The sequence below is a fragment of the Eschrichtius robustus genome, chromosome 13, assembly GCF_028021215.1.
Source record: "Eschrichtius robustus isolate mEscRob2 chromosome 13, mEscRob2.pri, whole genome shotgun sequence".
Classification (NCBI taxonomy): Eukaryota; Metazoa; Chordata; class Mammalia; order Artiodactyla; family Eschrichtiidae; genus Eschrichtius; species Eschrichtius robustus.
Window position 1 is genome coordinate 96,460,643 of NC_090836.1, and position 16,011 is coordinate 96,476,653.

At 59.3% G+C, this 16,011-nt stretch overlaps 1 protein-coding gene and 1 pseudogene across 1 annotated transcript; one reads left to right on the forward strand and one right to left on the reverse strand.

Moving 5' to 3' along the window:
• Positions 1 to 3,353: 3,353 nt before the first annotated feature.
• On the reverse strand, positions 3,354 to 12,549 carry SOX10 (SRY-box transcription factor 10). The gene is made up of 5 exons (XM_068561120.1): positions 12,361 to 12,549; positions 12,111 to 12,113; positions 11,351 to 11,862; positions 6,463 to 6,731; positions 3,354 to 4,057 (listed from the first exon to the last, which is right to left on the reverse strand). The coding sequence occupies exons 3-5, from the start codon at positions 11,782 to 11,784 to the stop codon at positions 3,354 to 3,356; spliced, it is 1,407 nt and encodes a 468-aa protein (XP_068417221.1). The 5' UTR covers positions 11,785 to 11,862; positions 12,111 to 12,113; positions 12,361 to 12,549.
• LOC137775860 (uncharacterized) lies at positions 11,783 to 15,264 on the forward strand (annotated as a pseudogene).
• Positions 15,265 to 16,011: the final 747 nt, after the last annotated feature.

Consider the following 16,011-nt stretch of genomic DNA (forward strand, 5'->3'; position numbering starts at 1 on the left):
TTTACTGAGGCCTGAGCTCATCCAGAATCTCAGGTCTAAGGCACGAGCACAAGCCGGGTCTCCCGACTTCTGTCGGGTTATTTGTTCTTTTGGGCCATTTCCCCTTCTCCCGTATCCCCAGTGACTTTCCAGTGAGCCTCACGAGGTCCTGGAGGTGGTGATTTCATCTTCTTGATGTAGCCCCTCCCACCTGCCCTGCCCGCTCCATGTCCACAATCCCACTGAGCACAGGAGAAGACTGGAAATACTGAACAGACTAGAAATGGACTAATGTCCTGCTTGTCAGTAGAGGGAAAGGGTGGGTTGTAAGAATTAAGAGCACATAAGGTTGGTACTGATTGATCCTAACAAAATTCTAGAATAGGCTATTGCATATTTGAAAACAATTGGATAATAAAAAGATCCTGGAGCTGGCATAGGGTTTCTAAGAATATCAGCAAGTGAACCAAATTTTCTTTTTTCAGTGGTTACTGGTCTGGTAGGTTGGAAGAATGCCACAGATAACAGTGAACCTTGATTTTAACAAGGCATCAGGCAGTCTTTCTGTGCGGCTATGATGGAGAAGCGTGTACTTCAAGGTGATAAAATTAGATTCAGAATTGATTGGACAGTCGTTTCCCTAAGAGTATAGATAATAGAATAGATGGAGAGGTTTTTAGTGGTGTACACAGGGCATGTCCCTCTTCATTCCAACCTTTTTTCATTAGTGACCTGAATGAGGATATTCAAGTTTCAGACATAAAGCTCAGGAGAACTATAAGTTGGATTCAGAATTCTGAAGGATTTAATATAGGTGGGGAAATGGTCAGATGCAACAAGATGAAATCTGTTAAAGATCAATATAAAATCCTGCATTTATCTACAACACAACAACATCAACAAAACACTAGAAAACCTATTGTATACAGATGGTCTGACTTGGCTGCGGGTTTTAGCTACAAGAGCAGGGGTTTGTAGTTACCACTCCGCTTCATGGGAGCCAGCGGTTTTGGCGAAGTGGCCTGAAGAGCTTGCATGACATAGCTTCCAGGTGGCAGTCTGGCCACTCGGGAGGACTGGGCTAGTTCTTGGTGCTCTCTACCCCGCCCAAGGTCCTGACTAGGAGGTGAGGGGCTGGAGCCCACAGACAGAAGAAATAGATACAAGATCTGGGGATGCTGGTCTGGAGCCGTGAAAGAAGCATCGCTTCAGATTACAAGCGGAAGTAGGGCAGGTGGAAGAGATGGTTAAGGGCGCAAGCTTTGGAGTCAGCTGGCTTCAAAATCTGCACCAGCACTTCTTAGCACCCACCTCTCAAAGTGTCAGGTCCCCGTCTGGGAAATGGGGATAACGATTGGACCCACTCCCTCATAGGCCTGAAGGATATAAAGCACTTGGCCAGGGAGCACCCAGTACATGGTAGCTATTACTGTTACTATGAGCTGAGTGTAAGGAAGGACTTCCAGCCATTGGAGGTGTCTATCAATGGAGCACGGGGAAGAGGTTTCCCCTGTCCCTGAGGTGGAGGAGCTCCTGGCGCCAGAGTGCAGGTTGGAATTCCGCTGAGCAAAGAGCTTTTGGGGAGGAAGCCCTGAAGGATTAGATGGCACGTCTGCCATCCTGGTTTATACTTAGACGGCAGCTGCTATGAGGACTCGGCTAGATCCTGGTGTTGGACAAGTGTGTGTGTGTGTGTTATTGGGGGAGGTGGCAAGTGGAGGGTACAGTGAGAGAAGGCCCATCCACCCATCCTAAAGGACGAGGCCTGCTGGCTGCAGACAGCAAGACATCAGGCCTGATCTACCTTTCAAATACTTGTTCCTTGAATTCTTTGCAAGGCCCCCTCTCTGCTGGGCGAGAAAGGGCTGCTTGGAAGGCGCTCTCGCTGAGTTCCAGCTGGGTCAGCAAGTGGCCCACCTGCAACGTGGGCACAGCTGGGCTGGGGGCAGAGCTCCCATCTGAGGCCTCAGTTCGGAGCACACACTGACCCCACTGCGATCCCAGTTGTCCTAACCTGCTGCACTGGGAGAGAGGAGACCTTTGGATTGTCTGTTCTTTGCATTCTACCCCTAGCCACTTGCAGAAAGTGTTTGAAAAAGCACAGGTACAGGGATAAGAGACCAAGAGACAGGCCAGGTCAGGCCCACCAAGCAGGTAACCGGAACCTTTAATTTTATTATGTAGAATGCTTAATGCAGAGTTAATAGGGGCTAGAGTACCTAGCAGAGGGGAAGGGGGAGAGGGAGCTACTGAGATAAATAAGAGGGGGGGCAGTAATGAGTTACATGTGGATTGGGGGGCTGCAGAACAGGAAAATAGGGGCAGAACAGAGCTACATACTTTATTCAAATACCATTGGGAGGCAAAGGGCAAAAGGCCAGGGCAGAATGTACATGTCAGGAGTTTAGTGTCTTCAGCCTGCTGCCAGCAACCTGGGTGCTGGGCCCTGGGTCTCCCCCTGGAGCCGAGGGTTTGGGCCTGAGCAGCCTATAACTCTGGGAAGCCCTAGGAGTTGGGGCTGACAGAGCAGGGGCCACAGAGCCTGGTGAGGGGAGAGGGAGTTGGCGGGGAGCCGGGAGGAAGGCTCTGTGAATTGTCTCCGAATCCTTTCCTGGGGTCCCTGCCTCCTCATCTCCTGGGATGTGCCTCAAGGTCTGGGAACTTGTAGTGGAGTAGGACCTGGGCCCTCTTTCTCCATTAGACAAAGAATGAGGTTACTGGCATGAAATTGGATCTGGGGGCCTCTGTGCCAATTCCTTCCTGTGTTCAGGAGGGGAGGGGGCACTGAAGGGTTGAGGAGACCTCCCTCTGAGCTCCCACCCCACCCCCTCTCCCTCGAGGCTATTCAGAACTGTCCTCAGCCCCCGAGGGGCAGACGGAGCCTGCTGCAGGCACTGACACAGGTCTCTGGTTGGCCTTGCTCTTAGGCACATGGCACAGGTGGCACGGGTTATGTCAGTCCCCTTATTGCCCACGGAAGAGGAAACATGGGCACAGGAGTGGCAAGGGCTCCAATTCCCATCTGACCCTGGATGCTTCCCCTCCTCCCAGAGGAGGGTGAGCGGGGCCTGCTCAGATCCTGGGATCGAGGATCATTCCTGGGGGGAAGGTGCAGCCCCTCGTTTTTCAGTCTGGGGCAACAAGCAACCTCCTTCTCCTCTGCCCAGCCGAGTAGCGCAGGGCTGTGCCTGGGCTGGAGTCTGGATAGGACGGGGTGGGGTCATCAAAGGCAGTGGGCCAGACAGAAGGCCTTCCCTCAGCTGTCAGCCTCTGCAGCTGCCTCCACAGCCGCCACCGGGCCTGAGATGGGCGAGGAACAGGGCGCGAGGGCTGGGGGAAGGGGCAGGGCGAGGGTGGTGGTAACAGGGCCTTCTTTAAGGCCGGGACAGTGTCGTATATACTGGCTGCTCCCAGTGTGTGGGGCTGTGGGACTGGGGCCCTGAGGGGCTGGGGTCAGAGATGGCCGTGTAGAGGGGCCGCTGTGAGGGCCCCATGTAGGAGAAGGCCGAGTAGAGGCCAGAGGTCTGGCCTGAATGGCCATAATAGGGTCCTGAGGGCTGATGGTCAGAGTAGTCAAACTGGGGGCGGGAGATGGAGGGGAAGGCGGAGCCATAGTGGGGCAGACTGAGGGAGGTGTAGGCGATCTGTGAGGTGGACGGCTGGTCAGTGTAGTGCGGGGGCCCCTGGGGCCCCGCGGTCTCCGTCTTCACCTGGGCTTTGGCATCCACACCAGGTGGCGAGACCGTGGGCAGAGCCACACCTGGAGGCTTGGAGATCCAGGCAGAGTGTCCACTGGCCACAGCCAGGGCGCTGCCCAGCCCGTAGCCAGCTGCCGAGTAGCTGCCCACATGGCCCGGGTGCCCGTTGGGCGGCAGGTACTGGTCCAACTCAGCCACATCAAAGGTCTCCATGTTGGACATTACCTCGTGGCTGATCTCACCGATGTCCACGTTGCCGAAGTCGATGTGAGGCTTCCCGCCCTCCCCCATGGAGCGCCCATCCCGCTTGGGGTCTGCCTTGCCCGACTGCAGCTCTGTCTTTGGGGTGGTTGGAGGGGTGGGCGGGCCATGGCTCTGGCCTGCGGGGTAGGGAGACAGAGAGAGAGAAAGCAGGAACCGAGGTCAGAGGCTGCAGGATTCTGATGGTTCACTTTCAGACAAGATGCCTCCAGAGGCTGAGGGACTGATCACTGCATGACCTTGTAAGTTTTACATGTCTGGGCAGCCCGAGGTGGCATGTAATTATGTAATGATCTTGGGTTGATCTCCAGTTATTTATGAAATTCCCCAATCTTAGGAATGAGTCCTGTCTCCTACCAAAATAGGACTCCCACATGTCACCCACCTCCTGGAGAAGCCTGCTTCATTTTGAGAAGCCCTTCCCATTGGAAAGTTCTTCCTCACACCAGCTGAAGTTGGCTTCCCTCCCTGCTCCCATTGTTCCTTAACTGTTGAGCCCGATGGGGTCTGGCCTGTAGGTCTGGGCTCGCCTGTTCTCTGTTAAGCACACTCAGCCTCTGCTGGCCGCTCCCTCTGCTGACCTCTCCCGCCCTCATCACTTTTGCTGGCTTGCCTGGGCCTCCTCCAGCCCTGGGCCCTGAACAGCGATGTGTCACCTCCAACCCCCTCCGTCCTCCCAAGGCCACCTCAAGTGCCCCTTATTCAAGGAAACCTTCCCTCTGACCCAGTGCCCCCGACCATGCTCTCAACTCCCATCACACACTGCGCTGTCCCATTGTTCCTCCAGCTTTCTCCCTGCCTGTTCAGGAGAGCAATGAGATAAGTGACCTGCTCTACCCCGTTCCTTTGTCTGTCCATTTGCTCATTCACATATTCATTCAGCAAACACTTAGGGGGCACTGCTAAGTGCCAGGCACTGTGCCAGGCGTAGGGGATACAAACGTAAATCAAATGGGTCCTTGTCTGCACAAGCTCCTAGTCTTGGGGGAGATCCAGGGACCCACACATGGCTAGAGGGCAGCATCCGAAGTGCTGTGATGAGGGGATGTGTGAAGGGCTCAGGGGACCAGCGCAGGAAGCTGCTCACCCTGCCCTGGGGAGGTGGGGAAGGTCTCACTGAGGAGGAGTAGCTGAGCTGTTGAAGGGGAAGAGAAAGCCCAGGCCCACAGTAATATAGTGAGCTGGTTGTTCTGTACAAGGTCCAAGGTCTTCTGGTGGGTCTGTGTCCCTGAAGCTCCGAAGGAGTGTGAGGGCGGAATGGCTGGATTGAGGATCCCATCGGAGAGAGAACATGTTCATGGTCTCAGAAACCAGGCGCTCCTTGAGGGCAGGCCTGTGCCTCCATCAGACCAGAGGCAATGCTGAGTCCTGGGCTGGCCAGAGTGTCTAGACTTTGAGTTTGAATCCTGGCTCTGTCACTTACTGTGTGACCCTGGGCAGACCCCCTATCTTCTCATCAGTTTCCTTATCAGTAAAACAAAGATGATACCAAGCAGCTCAGACATGGCCTCCTTCTGGAAGCTTTCCTTGACCAGAGTCTGGTGGGTAGCTGGGTATTTTTGGAGACCGACTGGGTGGACAGGTCGAAGACTCCTCCCTAGAGGTCATGCCCCCTCATGGGCTTTGTGTGCACTTGTTTCATCCTGTACTTAATTCAGTTGTTTTCATCCCTCTAGAGTGGGCTCCTGAGGCCAGGGACCATGGCTTCTCGTTTGTATGCCTGGTGTCTGCTTCCAGGTCTGGTACAAAGGAGTACTCGGAGCGTGTCTTCTGAAGGCAGAGCTCTGCTCACTGAGACTTGCCAACATGCCTGACCCCAAGCACGGTGTTCTGTATGCTATGAACACAAGTGAGGCAGCTGTGGTGCCAGCAGAGGCCCCGGAGCCAAACCACCTGGGCTTAGACCTCAGCTGTATGGCAAGTTACTCTCAGTTTTCTGTAGAGTTTTCTCTCTGTAAAATGAGAGTAATTTGCCACAGCTGAGGTCTGACCCCAGGCAGTGTGACTGCCTCATCACAGTTTAGAGTGATTGAATGTGTGCCTGGCACACAGTAGGTACTCAATTAATGTTAGCTGTTATTATCATTAATGAGAAGGAAACAGGATACCCTGTGTCTGGCTCATCCATGGCACGTGCTCAATGTCACATGCCGTGTCTCCCCCATCAGACTGGGAGGTAGGAAAGAGGCAGTGACCTCCCCTTCATCTGCTCTCCCATTTCTCAGAATTGTCCTGTCCCACTTTTCTTTGGTGTAACTCCCCCACTGGCCTCCATGGCCTCCTTAACTGGTCTCTTCACCCCAAAGCAGTGCCCCTTCTATCAGTCCTGGTCAGAGCCCTCTTGCCCAGCCGCCTCCCCTGACACCTGAGTCCCCACTGAGCTCCCTCTGGACCCCTGCACCCCAGCTGGGCAACCACCCAGCCCGGCCAGCCCTTCCCAGAGCCTCGGGTCTCAAGCCATCCAGCCTTTGCCTCTCCCCACTGCCCAGCCTCCCCCCACCCAAGCTCCCAGCTCCGTGCTCACCCGAGGGGTGCTCAGGGTTTCCATCTGACATCGGGGAGCCCTCGCCCGGGTGCCGGTGGTCCAGGTGGGCGCTCTTGTAGTGGGCCTGGATGGCAGCAGCACTGCCCTGCTCGGCCTCCCCTCCTGGGCACTCTGACTCTCCCTGGGCCGCCTTCCCGTTCTTCCGCCTCCGCGGCTGGTACTTGTAATCTGGGTGATCCTTCTTGTGCTGCATGCGGAGCCGCTCGGCCTCCTCAATGAAGGGGCGCTTGTCACTCTCGTTCAGCAGCCTGGGGTGGGGTGGTTGGGGGAGGCAGCAGAGGAGGAGACATCATGAGTGTCTGCCCTGGAGGAAATGAGGCCCCGGGACGGGGAGCCCAGCAGGCAGGGGGCTGTGCCGTTTGATTTATGGACTGGAGCATGTGAGCCCAAGGCACCACAGCCTCAGAGGGCAGTGATCTCTGCCCCAGATCTCTCGGGGGCTGGAGTCTGAGAGAGGAATCCGCCTGCTGCTCCTGGCAGCCCCTGAGGATGGAGTTAGAATAGAGCTTACGGGAGGCATAGAGCTTCCTTCAGCTCAAGGAAGGGAAAATCTTTCTCATCGTCAAAGCTGTCTGCAAGTGGAGCTGGCTGCCTCGTTAGGGGGTGAGCTCCCTGGGACTGGAGGTGTGCAAACAGAAGCAGCATGGTGAGGGGGAAGAGCCCAGTGTCTGCTACTTACTAGCTGTGTGACCGTGGGCAAGTCACTTCTCTGAGCCTTAGTTTCTTCACCTATAAAACGGGGATGATAATACCTACTTCACCAGGTGTGGGATTGGCCAAGATAATGGCTGTGAAGTGCTGTGCACCAGACCTGGGGATGGGGGACTGGCACCTCGAGAAACAGGTGCGATTCTAATGCTGCTTGTGGGGTGGGTGGACAGGAGGACCTGGCGTGGAACCCCTCAACTCTAGAATCCGGATTTTTGTGAATCCCAGTGTGGTGGGGCCTAGAGGGCAGGATGTGAGTGTCCCTTACTATGTAGAGGCCACTGCCTCCTGGGGGAGATCAGATCTCCTTGTCCAGGGGGGTGACGGAGGGTAAAGGAAGCTAGACTCTCTTCTGAGACCCTGGACAGGGCCAGACAGACCTTCTCCCCAGTCCAAGCCCAGCCAATGGAAGGCAGCCCCTGAAGACAGTACCCCTGCCCACTTCAGGCAGGGGTACTCCAGCCTCAGGCCAGGGCTGGGGCCAGGGGAGTTCAGGGCTTGGCTGCTCCAGGGTGAGGAGGGCAGGATGGGGTACCTCAAAGAGGGGCTCAGGGGAAAGAACACAGACTCAGACTCCGAGACATAAGGGACTCTGTGGGAGCAGCTCTGTCCTTTGGCCCAAAGGGCCTCTCTCTCCAGCTGCCCGCCCCCGACCCCCCCGCAGTGGGCGCCCTCTTCACCCAGTCAGCAGAAGGCTGAGCCCTCCCTGCCCAGGATGGGAGGGGGTGGTCATACCAGGCACCTCCTAGCGGGCAGCGGCATTCCTCTGCAGCTTAGCCTCCCCTGGCTGCCCTCCCCCTAGGCCACCCGGCCCAGCCGTAGTGCAACTTTCACCAAGGGTCCCTCTAGCTGAGTGATGGGATGGAGACCCCAGACCAAGGCCTCAGGAGTGAGGGAGTGGGATGCAGCCTTTTTCACCCCAGCTGTGCCCACCCCCCAACCCCAGCCAGCCCAGGGGAGTAGGTGGGGCAGGCCCAATGGTGTGTGTGTGGTGAGGGGAGAAGAAGCTGCACGTGAGGGCGCCTCAGCCAGCTGTGGCCCCGGCACAGAGGCTCCCAGGATGGCTGGGGACACTGCACTCCCTCTCCCACCCCAAACCTTCCCTGTGCCCTCTGTCCAGCTGGCAACCGGATGTGAATCAGCAAGAAAATGGCAGGGGGCACGGAGCCGGGGCACAGGCCAGAAGAGAGGGAAGATTCCAACACTGTATCCCATTGGCACCTCCCATGCTGGTTCCCAGCAGTACCCTAACCTCGATAGAAATCTAACCCGGGGGCGGGGTGGGGGGATGGCCAGCTTTAGCCCAATGCTAACCTCACCCCCAAACCACCCAGCCACACCCAGACCTTCAATCTCGGCTCTGTTCAGGCTCTCTCCTGACCCCAAACCCGCCCTGCCCCACCACATAAACCCAGTCCCAAACTTAATCTTGACTCCAGTGCCAGCCCTCAGTCACCACAGCTCTAACTACAAACCTCGTACTCATCTGCACTTCACTTCATCTCTGGGTCTCCAAGGTCTGGAATAGGGATGGGGAGGGGGTAGGCTGGTTCCCCACCCAAACTGGAATCCCCATCTGGGGGGCTTCCACGGTGGGGCACTGGCTGCCACTTCACCTGCTCCTGTCAGGGAAGGGACCTGGGGGTCGGGAGAGGCTCCAGCCTGCTGTAATTATTCTCTCTGGGCAGGTCAACCTATATACCCCCAGCACCACGTGAACAACAGCTAACAGTCCTTTCCCAGGCGGGCACCGAAGGTTAGCGTGACTGTCGGCGCTCCCCCAGCCACTTAGAAGCCAGGACCTGGACGCTGGTGTGTCTGACCCCAACCCCCTTCCAGCACCCCACACAGTCTGTATGCATGTCTTTCTCTTCTCAGGTATAGGGCCCCTGATTTCCAGTTCTGCCCAGATAACCATACCGCTTCCTGACAGCCTGGGAGTCATGAGCCTGGGCCGGGGGGAGGATTTCAGGAGGAGCCCCTGGAGAGACTGGCCAGCCCAGCGCATATACAGATGTTTCCTGGGGCCCCCACCCAGGATCTAGGTAGCCCGCCCCCTGTTGGCGTAGCCTTTGATCCTTGCCATTGTCTGGGGTTGGGTCCTGAGTAAGCAGTGCCTGCTTTCCTGATTGCCCCACCCCAGGTTGGCCCCTGGGGGGCATCCTGGGCCCCTGTGTGCACAGCTTGGGTGGCGGCCAGGAACAAATCCTTCTGAGGGAGCCCATGCCTGGAGTTCTGGGCTAAGGGAAGAGGGACAGACAGGGACAATGGAGGGTCCAATTTTAAATCCTTGGCAATGGCATGGGGGAGAAGCAGGGTGTCCATCCTCGCTTTGATGCCCTCACTGGGCCCACACTGTGGTCTGCTCGTGGTCCCCAGGGCCTATTTTGTCTGCCTGTCTCTCTCCTGGTTGTCTGTCTCTCACTTGCTCTTCTCTGTCCCATGGCACCAAGGGTACTGGCCTGGCTGAGCCCTGCCACAGTGTGGGTGGACCTTGGGCAGAGGAGCTAGCTTTGACTTCTGCTCCTGGGCAGGGTTAGACCCTCTGAGTCCATGCAGCAGGTTGGCCACTGAGCCCAGCACCTCCTGGGGTGAGCAGAGCGCTGAGAGCGGGAGGGGCAGGAGCACCAGGCCTTTAGCAAACACATGGCCAAGGACGGGGCCAGGGGGCTGGATGGGAATTCCTCTGGGTCTCTTGGGGGCCCTCCTGCTCCTTCCACCACCTTAAGCCTTTGGCCTTCTAGGCCAATCTCCACTGTGTTGGGGCCGGCAAGGGGAGGGCAGCAGCTGGAGGGTGGCAGGCTCCTCTGACAAAACCCAAACTTTCTGCAACTCAGATGCTCCTCACTCCTGCTCTCCTCTGCCCTCACCCTCACAACCTCCTGACCATGTCTTAGAGTGGAGGCGTGACCCACTTCTGTCACCAAGGATGGTGTGTGGGAAGACCACTGGACGGAGAGTCAGGAGACCTCGGTTCTGGCCCTGGCTCTGCCACAAGCTGTTACGTGGCCTTGGTGGTCCCTTTGCCTCTCTGGGCCTATCTCTTGGGCAGTCCAGTGGGGAATCAGGTAACCTCTGCAGATGTGCATCTTCTGGAGCCCTTGCTCTCATTCTGAGCTGCCCAGGACTTCTTGGGGCGTGGGGTTGCCCTGGTCAACAACATATTCCCAAGGGGCCAGCCCAAGCCCCAGACCTGAGGTGAGGCCGACCTCCTCCTCGAGGGATGTTTTCCCCAGAGGTTTGGGCTGCTTCCAGAGAACCTGGGACTCTGAGGGACCCTGGGTAGGCAAGGCACCAACGTTTCCTCCTGGCCAGGGCTCTCAGGTCTAGGGCTGGAGGGGTAGAAGGTTACTCACTGCTGGGTGGGGCCCTGGAAAAGAAGATGGCGCCTGGACTGGGAGAGGGAGGGAGGGGAAGAGACGGGCCTGGCAGCTCTGGGGCCGGGTGGGAGGGGGAGGCTTCTTTGCATGTGTCCCTGTCCCTGGGGGAAGAAGAAGCCCCTGGCCTGAAGGAGGGGTGGTCAGAAGGGCACAGAGAAGGCAGCTGGTGTAGGACAAGATCCTGCAGTGGCCGATTTGTCCTCAGCAGTTCTCCATCCCTCACCCTTTCAAAGACCTGGATCTGAATTCCTTGTCTGCCCCCCCCGCCCCCCATCTCACTCCCCCAGCCCTCCACCTGGCTGCCTCAGTTTCCCTGCCTCTCCAGCCTGGCCTTCAGTTCTTTCCCAAGCGTTTCCCGCGAATCCCCCTGACCGGTGGCAGTGGCACCCTTGAGTGGCTTGCCTGTAGGAAAGGGGTTAGTGGAGCCCTGTGGTGTGGAGTCCTCCACCAGCCTTCCCTCCCTTCCGCCCTCACTCTCGCCCCAAGAAACCCAGGCCCGAGCGCCTGCCACCGACAGAATTCCAACCGCGAGGGGGCGCCTTCCAGCCCACTGCCCCGGCTGGGGAGCCGGGCCTAGGCCGCTGGAGATCCGAGCAAGCGCAACCACAAAGGGGTACTGGGGGAAGGGCGGGTCTGATGCACCCAGCTGGCCTTCCAGTCCCACCATCAAGGCGGTGGCTGCCCCAGGAGAAAGGCTCAGGCAGTGCCCGTCTAGCCCGAATCCACCCGCAGGTAGAGGGCCCGCGGGAGCTCCCCGGAGGCGGGTCGGGGGCGCTCACCTCCAGAGCTTGCCCAGCGTCTTGCTGAGCTCGGCGTTATGCAGGTGCGGGTACTGGTCCGCCAGCTTCCTGCGCGCTGCCTGCGCCCACACCATGAAGGCGTTCATGGGCCGCTTGACGTGCGGTTTGCTCTTGCTGGCGCCGTTGACGCGCACGGGCATGGGCACCAGCGTCCAGTCGTAGCCGCTGAGCACCTGGCTGACTGCCTCGCGGATGCACACGGGGAACTTGTCATCGTCCGCCTCGCTGTCCTGCTGCTCCTTCTTGACCTTGCCCAGCTCGCCGGGCCCCGGGCTGGCTCGCAGGCCCGATACGCCGCCTCCACCGCCGCCGTCGGGCCCCAGAGAGGGCGCGCTCCCCGGGGACAGGCAGCGCGGCTCCTCGGAGCCCACGGGGCTCAGCTCCACCTCGGACAGGTCCTGCTCCTCCGCCATGTCGCCCCCGGCCGCCGCCGCCTCGGCCGCCTCCCCGGGGCCCGCCGCCGAGGTCCTCGCGAAGAGTCCAACGCCCACCTGGACGGGAAGGCGGGTGCGATGGGAGCCGTGCGCGCAGCCCCGACGGCGGCGCGGCGCGGGACGCGACGCAGGCACAGCCCCGAGGTGGCGTCTGCCCGGCTCCCCCTAAACCCACCGCAGACCCTGGGCCCCGCGCACATGCCAGACCCTGGCTCGGCCTCCTAGCTCCCGCCTCCGTGTCTTCCCGTCACCTGGTCCCAACCGTCTCTTGGTGTGGGTGGGTTTGGGTTTTTTTTTTGTAAAACCTCCTCTTGGGTGGAGGTTTGTTGATGGAAAGGAAGAAAAACGGACTCTTTATTCTGCTCTAATCCTGGCTCCTGGAATTTCCCACCTTTTCTCTCACCTTTCCTTCTTCCCTTGCGCCTGCCCCCGACGGTGCCTAGAGGAGCTGCGTGGGGGGCAGATGCGGGTGTCAGCCTCTCGTCACCCCACGCCCCACCGCAGGGTCCCAGGCCTGGGCCCCGGAAGGGAGGAGCGGGCTGCGCACTCACTCACCTCGGACCTCTCCTCCAGTCTGGGGCTCGTCCTTAGGAAGTGGAAAACCGTGTCCCAAGGTGTGCGGTCCAGCTCGGGGCTGGGTGGGGGACGCTGGTGGGCTGGGAGGGAGGGGCTGGGGGCCCTGAGCTTCAGGCCACGGCCTTGTCAGGACGGAGCCTGAATCCTCACCACCAACCACCCTGGCCGGACAGCCTGAGACTGACTGAGCGCTGAGCTGCTGCCGAGGGCTGGGGAAGGAAGGAGGGGGAGAGGGGGAGGGGGAGGGGAGGGAGGGAAGGGCAGAAGGTGGAGCCTCCAGCGCTTTCCTTCATCCCCAACACTCAGGGCTCCTCCGCCAGGCCCCCCCCCAACTCCCGCTCCCTGCGCTGCTGCCCCAGGCCCATCCTGGGAGGTGTAGGAGTGGGGTGGTCAGGCCAGGAAAGCCAATGGATGCAGGTGGGCAGGGTCACAACCTGTAGCTTGAAGGAAAATTGGGCTCAACTGGGACCCCCCCACCTCTGCCTCAGGTGGACGGATGGGCAGTTGGCAGAGGATTGGGGAGGAATGAGGAGAAGGCAGGTGAAGCCTCTGTCACATGTGGGGCCTCTGGCCTGTGTCGCTTCACTTAAGACCTCTCATTGAGTGCCAGCCTGTCTCACCCCACCTCCTGCCCGCACCCGGGCTGCCCTCTCTTTCTCACCTTAAACAGCAAGAGAGGAAGATTGCAGGTCCATACCTGGTGGGGCGGGGAGAAGCTGCACACCCCCTGCCCAGTGCAGATGCCCCAGCTTGACCCCTGGTCCCCTCTCACTGGACACCCAGCACCGCAAGGGCTGGGCTGGCTCAAGGTAGAGAGACAGGACTAACATGTGCAGGAGGCTGGCCGTCAGCTGGGCTGGGGTCCTCTTCCAGTAGGTCTGGAAGGCTTCTGGGGCCCCACTTCCTGGCACCCAACTCCCTCCACCCTGGTAGGGTGAGTCCCAGTCCTGGTTATCATGTCTCCCCCTCCCCATCCTGAGAAAGAGTGGGGAGTTGCCCTGCCTCTCTCCTCACTTCTCCCCTCAGTCCCCTCCCCAGCAGGGTGACCTCTCCATTTTTCTGTCCTGCTCATCACCTAAGGCTTTCCCAGGCCTCTCCTCCAAAGATCGCAGCCCCTCTCTCTTCTCAAAAGGTGGGTGCTGAGGCAGAGGTGAGGGTGTGTGTGGAGGACAGATGGAGCCTGGGCCGCACTGGCGACCATGGATGGTTCTGAGCTCCTCAGCAGCTGGGCGAGGCCCCAGGCCCACCCCAAGGGAGTCCTGTCTGGAGTGGGGCTGGGAAGGGGGTCTAGGCAAGGCCTCATGCTTGGGAAAGGCCAAGGGGGTGGAGGGGGTGGGTAGTGGGACACAATGAGGTAGTCACACGAGGCGAAGGCATGTTGGGGGTGGGAGGAGCGGACACTGGAACACACACACACACACACACACACACACACTCGCACACACACAACCAGCCAGACAATCGGGCCAGTGTGTCTGGGCCCTCGGAGCCCAGTGAATTAGGAGTTTGATAAGGGTTTTCTCTTTCTGTCGCTCGCCGGCCTTGGACAATCTCCCCCCAGTTTTCCTCGACGCCACCCCCGGCGCTGCCAACCCTCCTCCCCCCCGTCCCCCCCCCCCCCCCCCGCCTCCCTTCTCTTCCCTGTGCCCAGACTCTTGTTCGGGGCCTTGAAACAGTGAGCTGTCTTTGTTCGAAATACAGGTGAACGGCAATCATGTGATTAACACACACACACATAAAAAGCTTTTTAACAGCGCCCGCCTGGCCTCAGAACCGCCCAGAGAGGAGCCGCCCTGGATGGACAGAGGGACAGAGGGACGAGCCGCCAGCCGGTCGTGTCTGGCTACCCTCAGCAGTCTCCGACACCCGCTGCTGCCCGCCCGCTGCCCGCCTGCCTGGCATCTCTCGATCCCGGTGGGTCCCCGCTCATCCTTCCACCCCTGGGTTCCTCCTCTCGAGGAGGTGTGGTGCCTGTGGCGTCTGTGACTTGGCCTGAGACCCCCTGGGGCAGGGAGCGGCGGCTGTGGAGGGTAGGAAGCCAGGTGTGGGGTCCCACAGCTCCCCTTTCGACTCCCCGCCTCCTCCCCTACCCTCCTTGGCCCAGCTGTGCCAGGATGGGGGTGGGGGTGGCAGTGGGTGCTCTGGGTCTGCAGAAAAGCCACACTGGACAGAAGGGGCCTCTCTCTTCCCTTCCCTCTGTCTGTCTGTCTCTGTCCCTCTCTTCCTCTTTCCACAGTGCTGTGTGGGCTCTCTGCTGAGAGGTGCTGGATGAGGCAGGTGGGCCTGCAGGGGGGCAGGGGTACAGTGCCGTGAGAGACCCAAGGCTGTGCGTGGGTGGGGTACCCCGTGCTGTGAACACACTGCCCACCACGCGGGCAACTCTGATCCCCTCCATCTGTTGCAGGCCCCTGGGGCCCAGCTTTCTCCAGCAGGGGAGGGTGAAGTATCCATATTCATCCCTGGAGAGCAGGGAGTTTGGAGAGGGGCAGGGCTCCTGGATGAGGACACCGGCGCCTCTGCCCTTGACAGAACAACCTGCTGGCCAGCGCCCGCTTCTGCTCCCTTCCCTGCTCGGGCTGGGAGGGGTCCTTTTCCCCCTCATGCCTGACCCTTCCCCAAGGATGCTGGTGACCCCCTTGCCACACCCCGAATCCCACCTGCCCATTCCGGGTGAGGTGTGGTGCCTGGTGGACTCTCTGGCCTGTTTTCTCTCCCCAGCAGGGAGGGCCCAGCAGGAGAGTAGAATGGTGAGGTTCAGGCTTCCTCCCCTGGGCAGAGGCCTTTCAGGAGTATCAGGGTTTTTCTGCAATCCAACCTGGGCTCTGTGAAGCTGGTCCCAGATTTACTCCTCAGATGGGCCCCTGAGAGGAGGAGAGCAAATGAAATTCTGTCAATCAAACGTAAAGCCCAAAGCCCGCTGATGCCCCTGCCCCCTGCCTGGCGGAGCTGCTTCGGGTTTGCCGTGACCCTTAACCCCTTAGCTCCCCGAGTCCTCTTCTTGGGGCACTGGTCCTGCTTTGTGGAAGGCCCACCCTTGGCTCCCCGTCCTGGGTCCCAGTCGCTCATCTGTCCCCTGGGGTGATGATCATCTCGCCTGGCCTGTCTCTCAGAACACCCCAAGGTGAGATGGGGAAATCTCCTGTTCAGCTGAGCCAGGGCCGAGCAGGGAAGGCACTTTACCACCTCTAGGCACAGTGGGGGTGAGACCTGCGTGGGCCAGGCTGTCCTCTCACTCGTTCCTCAGGCCTGGGCCCAGCTCCCCGTTTCTGACCAGCTCCCAGCAATCGCCTTGAGTACTGCTTCTAAATCTCGCTCCACGTTAGGGTCACTGTGGAGCCTTAAAGAAACACTGAAGCCTGGATCCCCTGCAGACTGGCTAATTCTGAATTTCTGGGCATGGGGTCCAGACGTGTTTCCTTTTTGAAGCTCTCTGGGAGGCCTTGCTTTCCCTCACTGGGGTCTCTGGAACCCCGAGGCGGCGGTGACCCTCTGCAGGACCCAAAATCTCCAGGGAGAGGGGAGGGTGCTGGGCTCTGGACCCCAGAGCTGGAGGCCAGAACTGCAGTGACCCTGGGGTGTGCAGGGAATTGTGGGGTGTGGCAGGGGAGGGGCTGTGCATTGGAAAGGGGG

What these genes read in the sequence shown, in the direction of transcription:
- SOX10 (XM_068561120.1), bottom strand. Translation starts at nt 11,784, where the DNA reads ATGGCGGAGGAGCAGGACCTGTCCGAGGTGGAGCTGAGCCCCGTGGGC. An exon ending in ACGCTGGGCAAGCTCTGGAG is followed by an intron (nt 6,732 to 11,350) that starts GTGAGCGCCCCC and finishes ACCCCACCCCAG; the next exon opens with GCTGCTGAACGAGAGTGACA. An exon ending in AAACCCTGAGCACCCCTCGG is followed by an intron (nt 4,058 to 6,462) that starts GTGAGCACGGAG and finishes CCTACCCCGCAG; the next exon opens with GCCAGAGCCATGGCCCGCCC.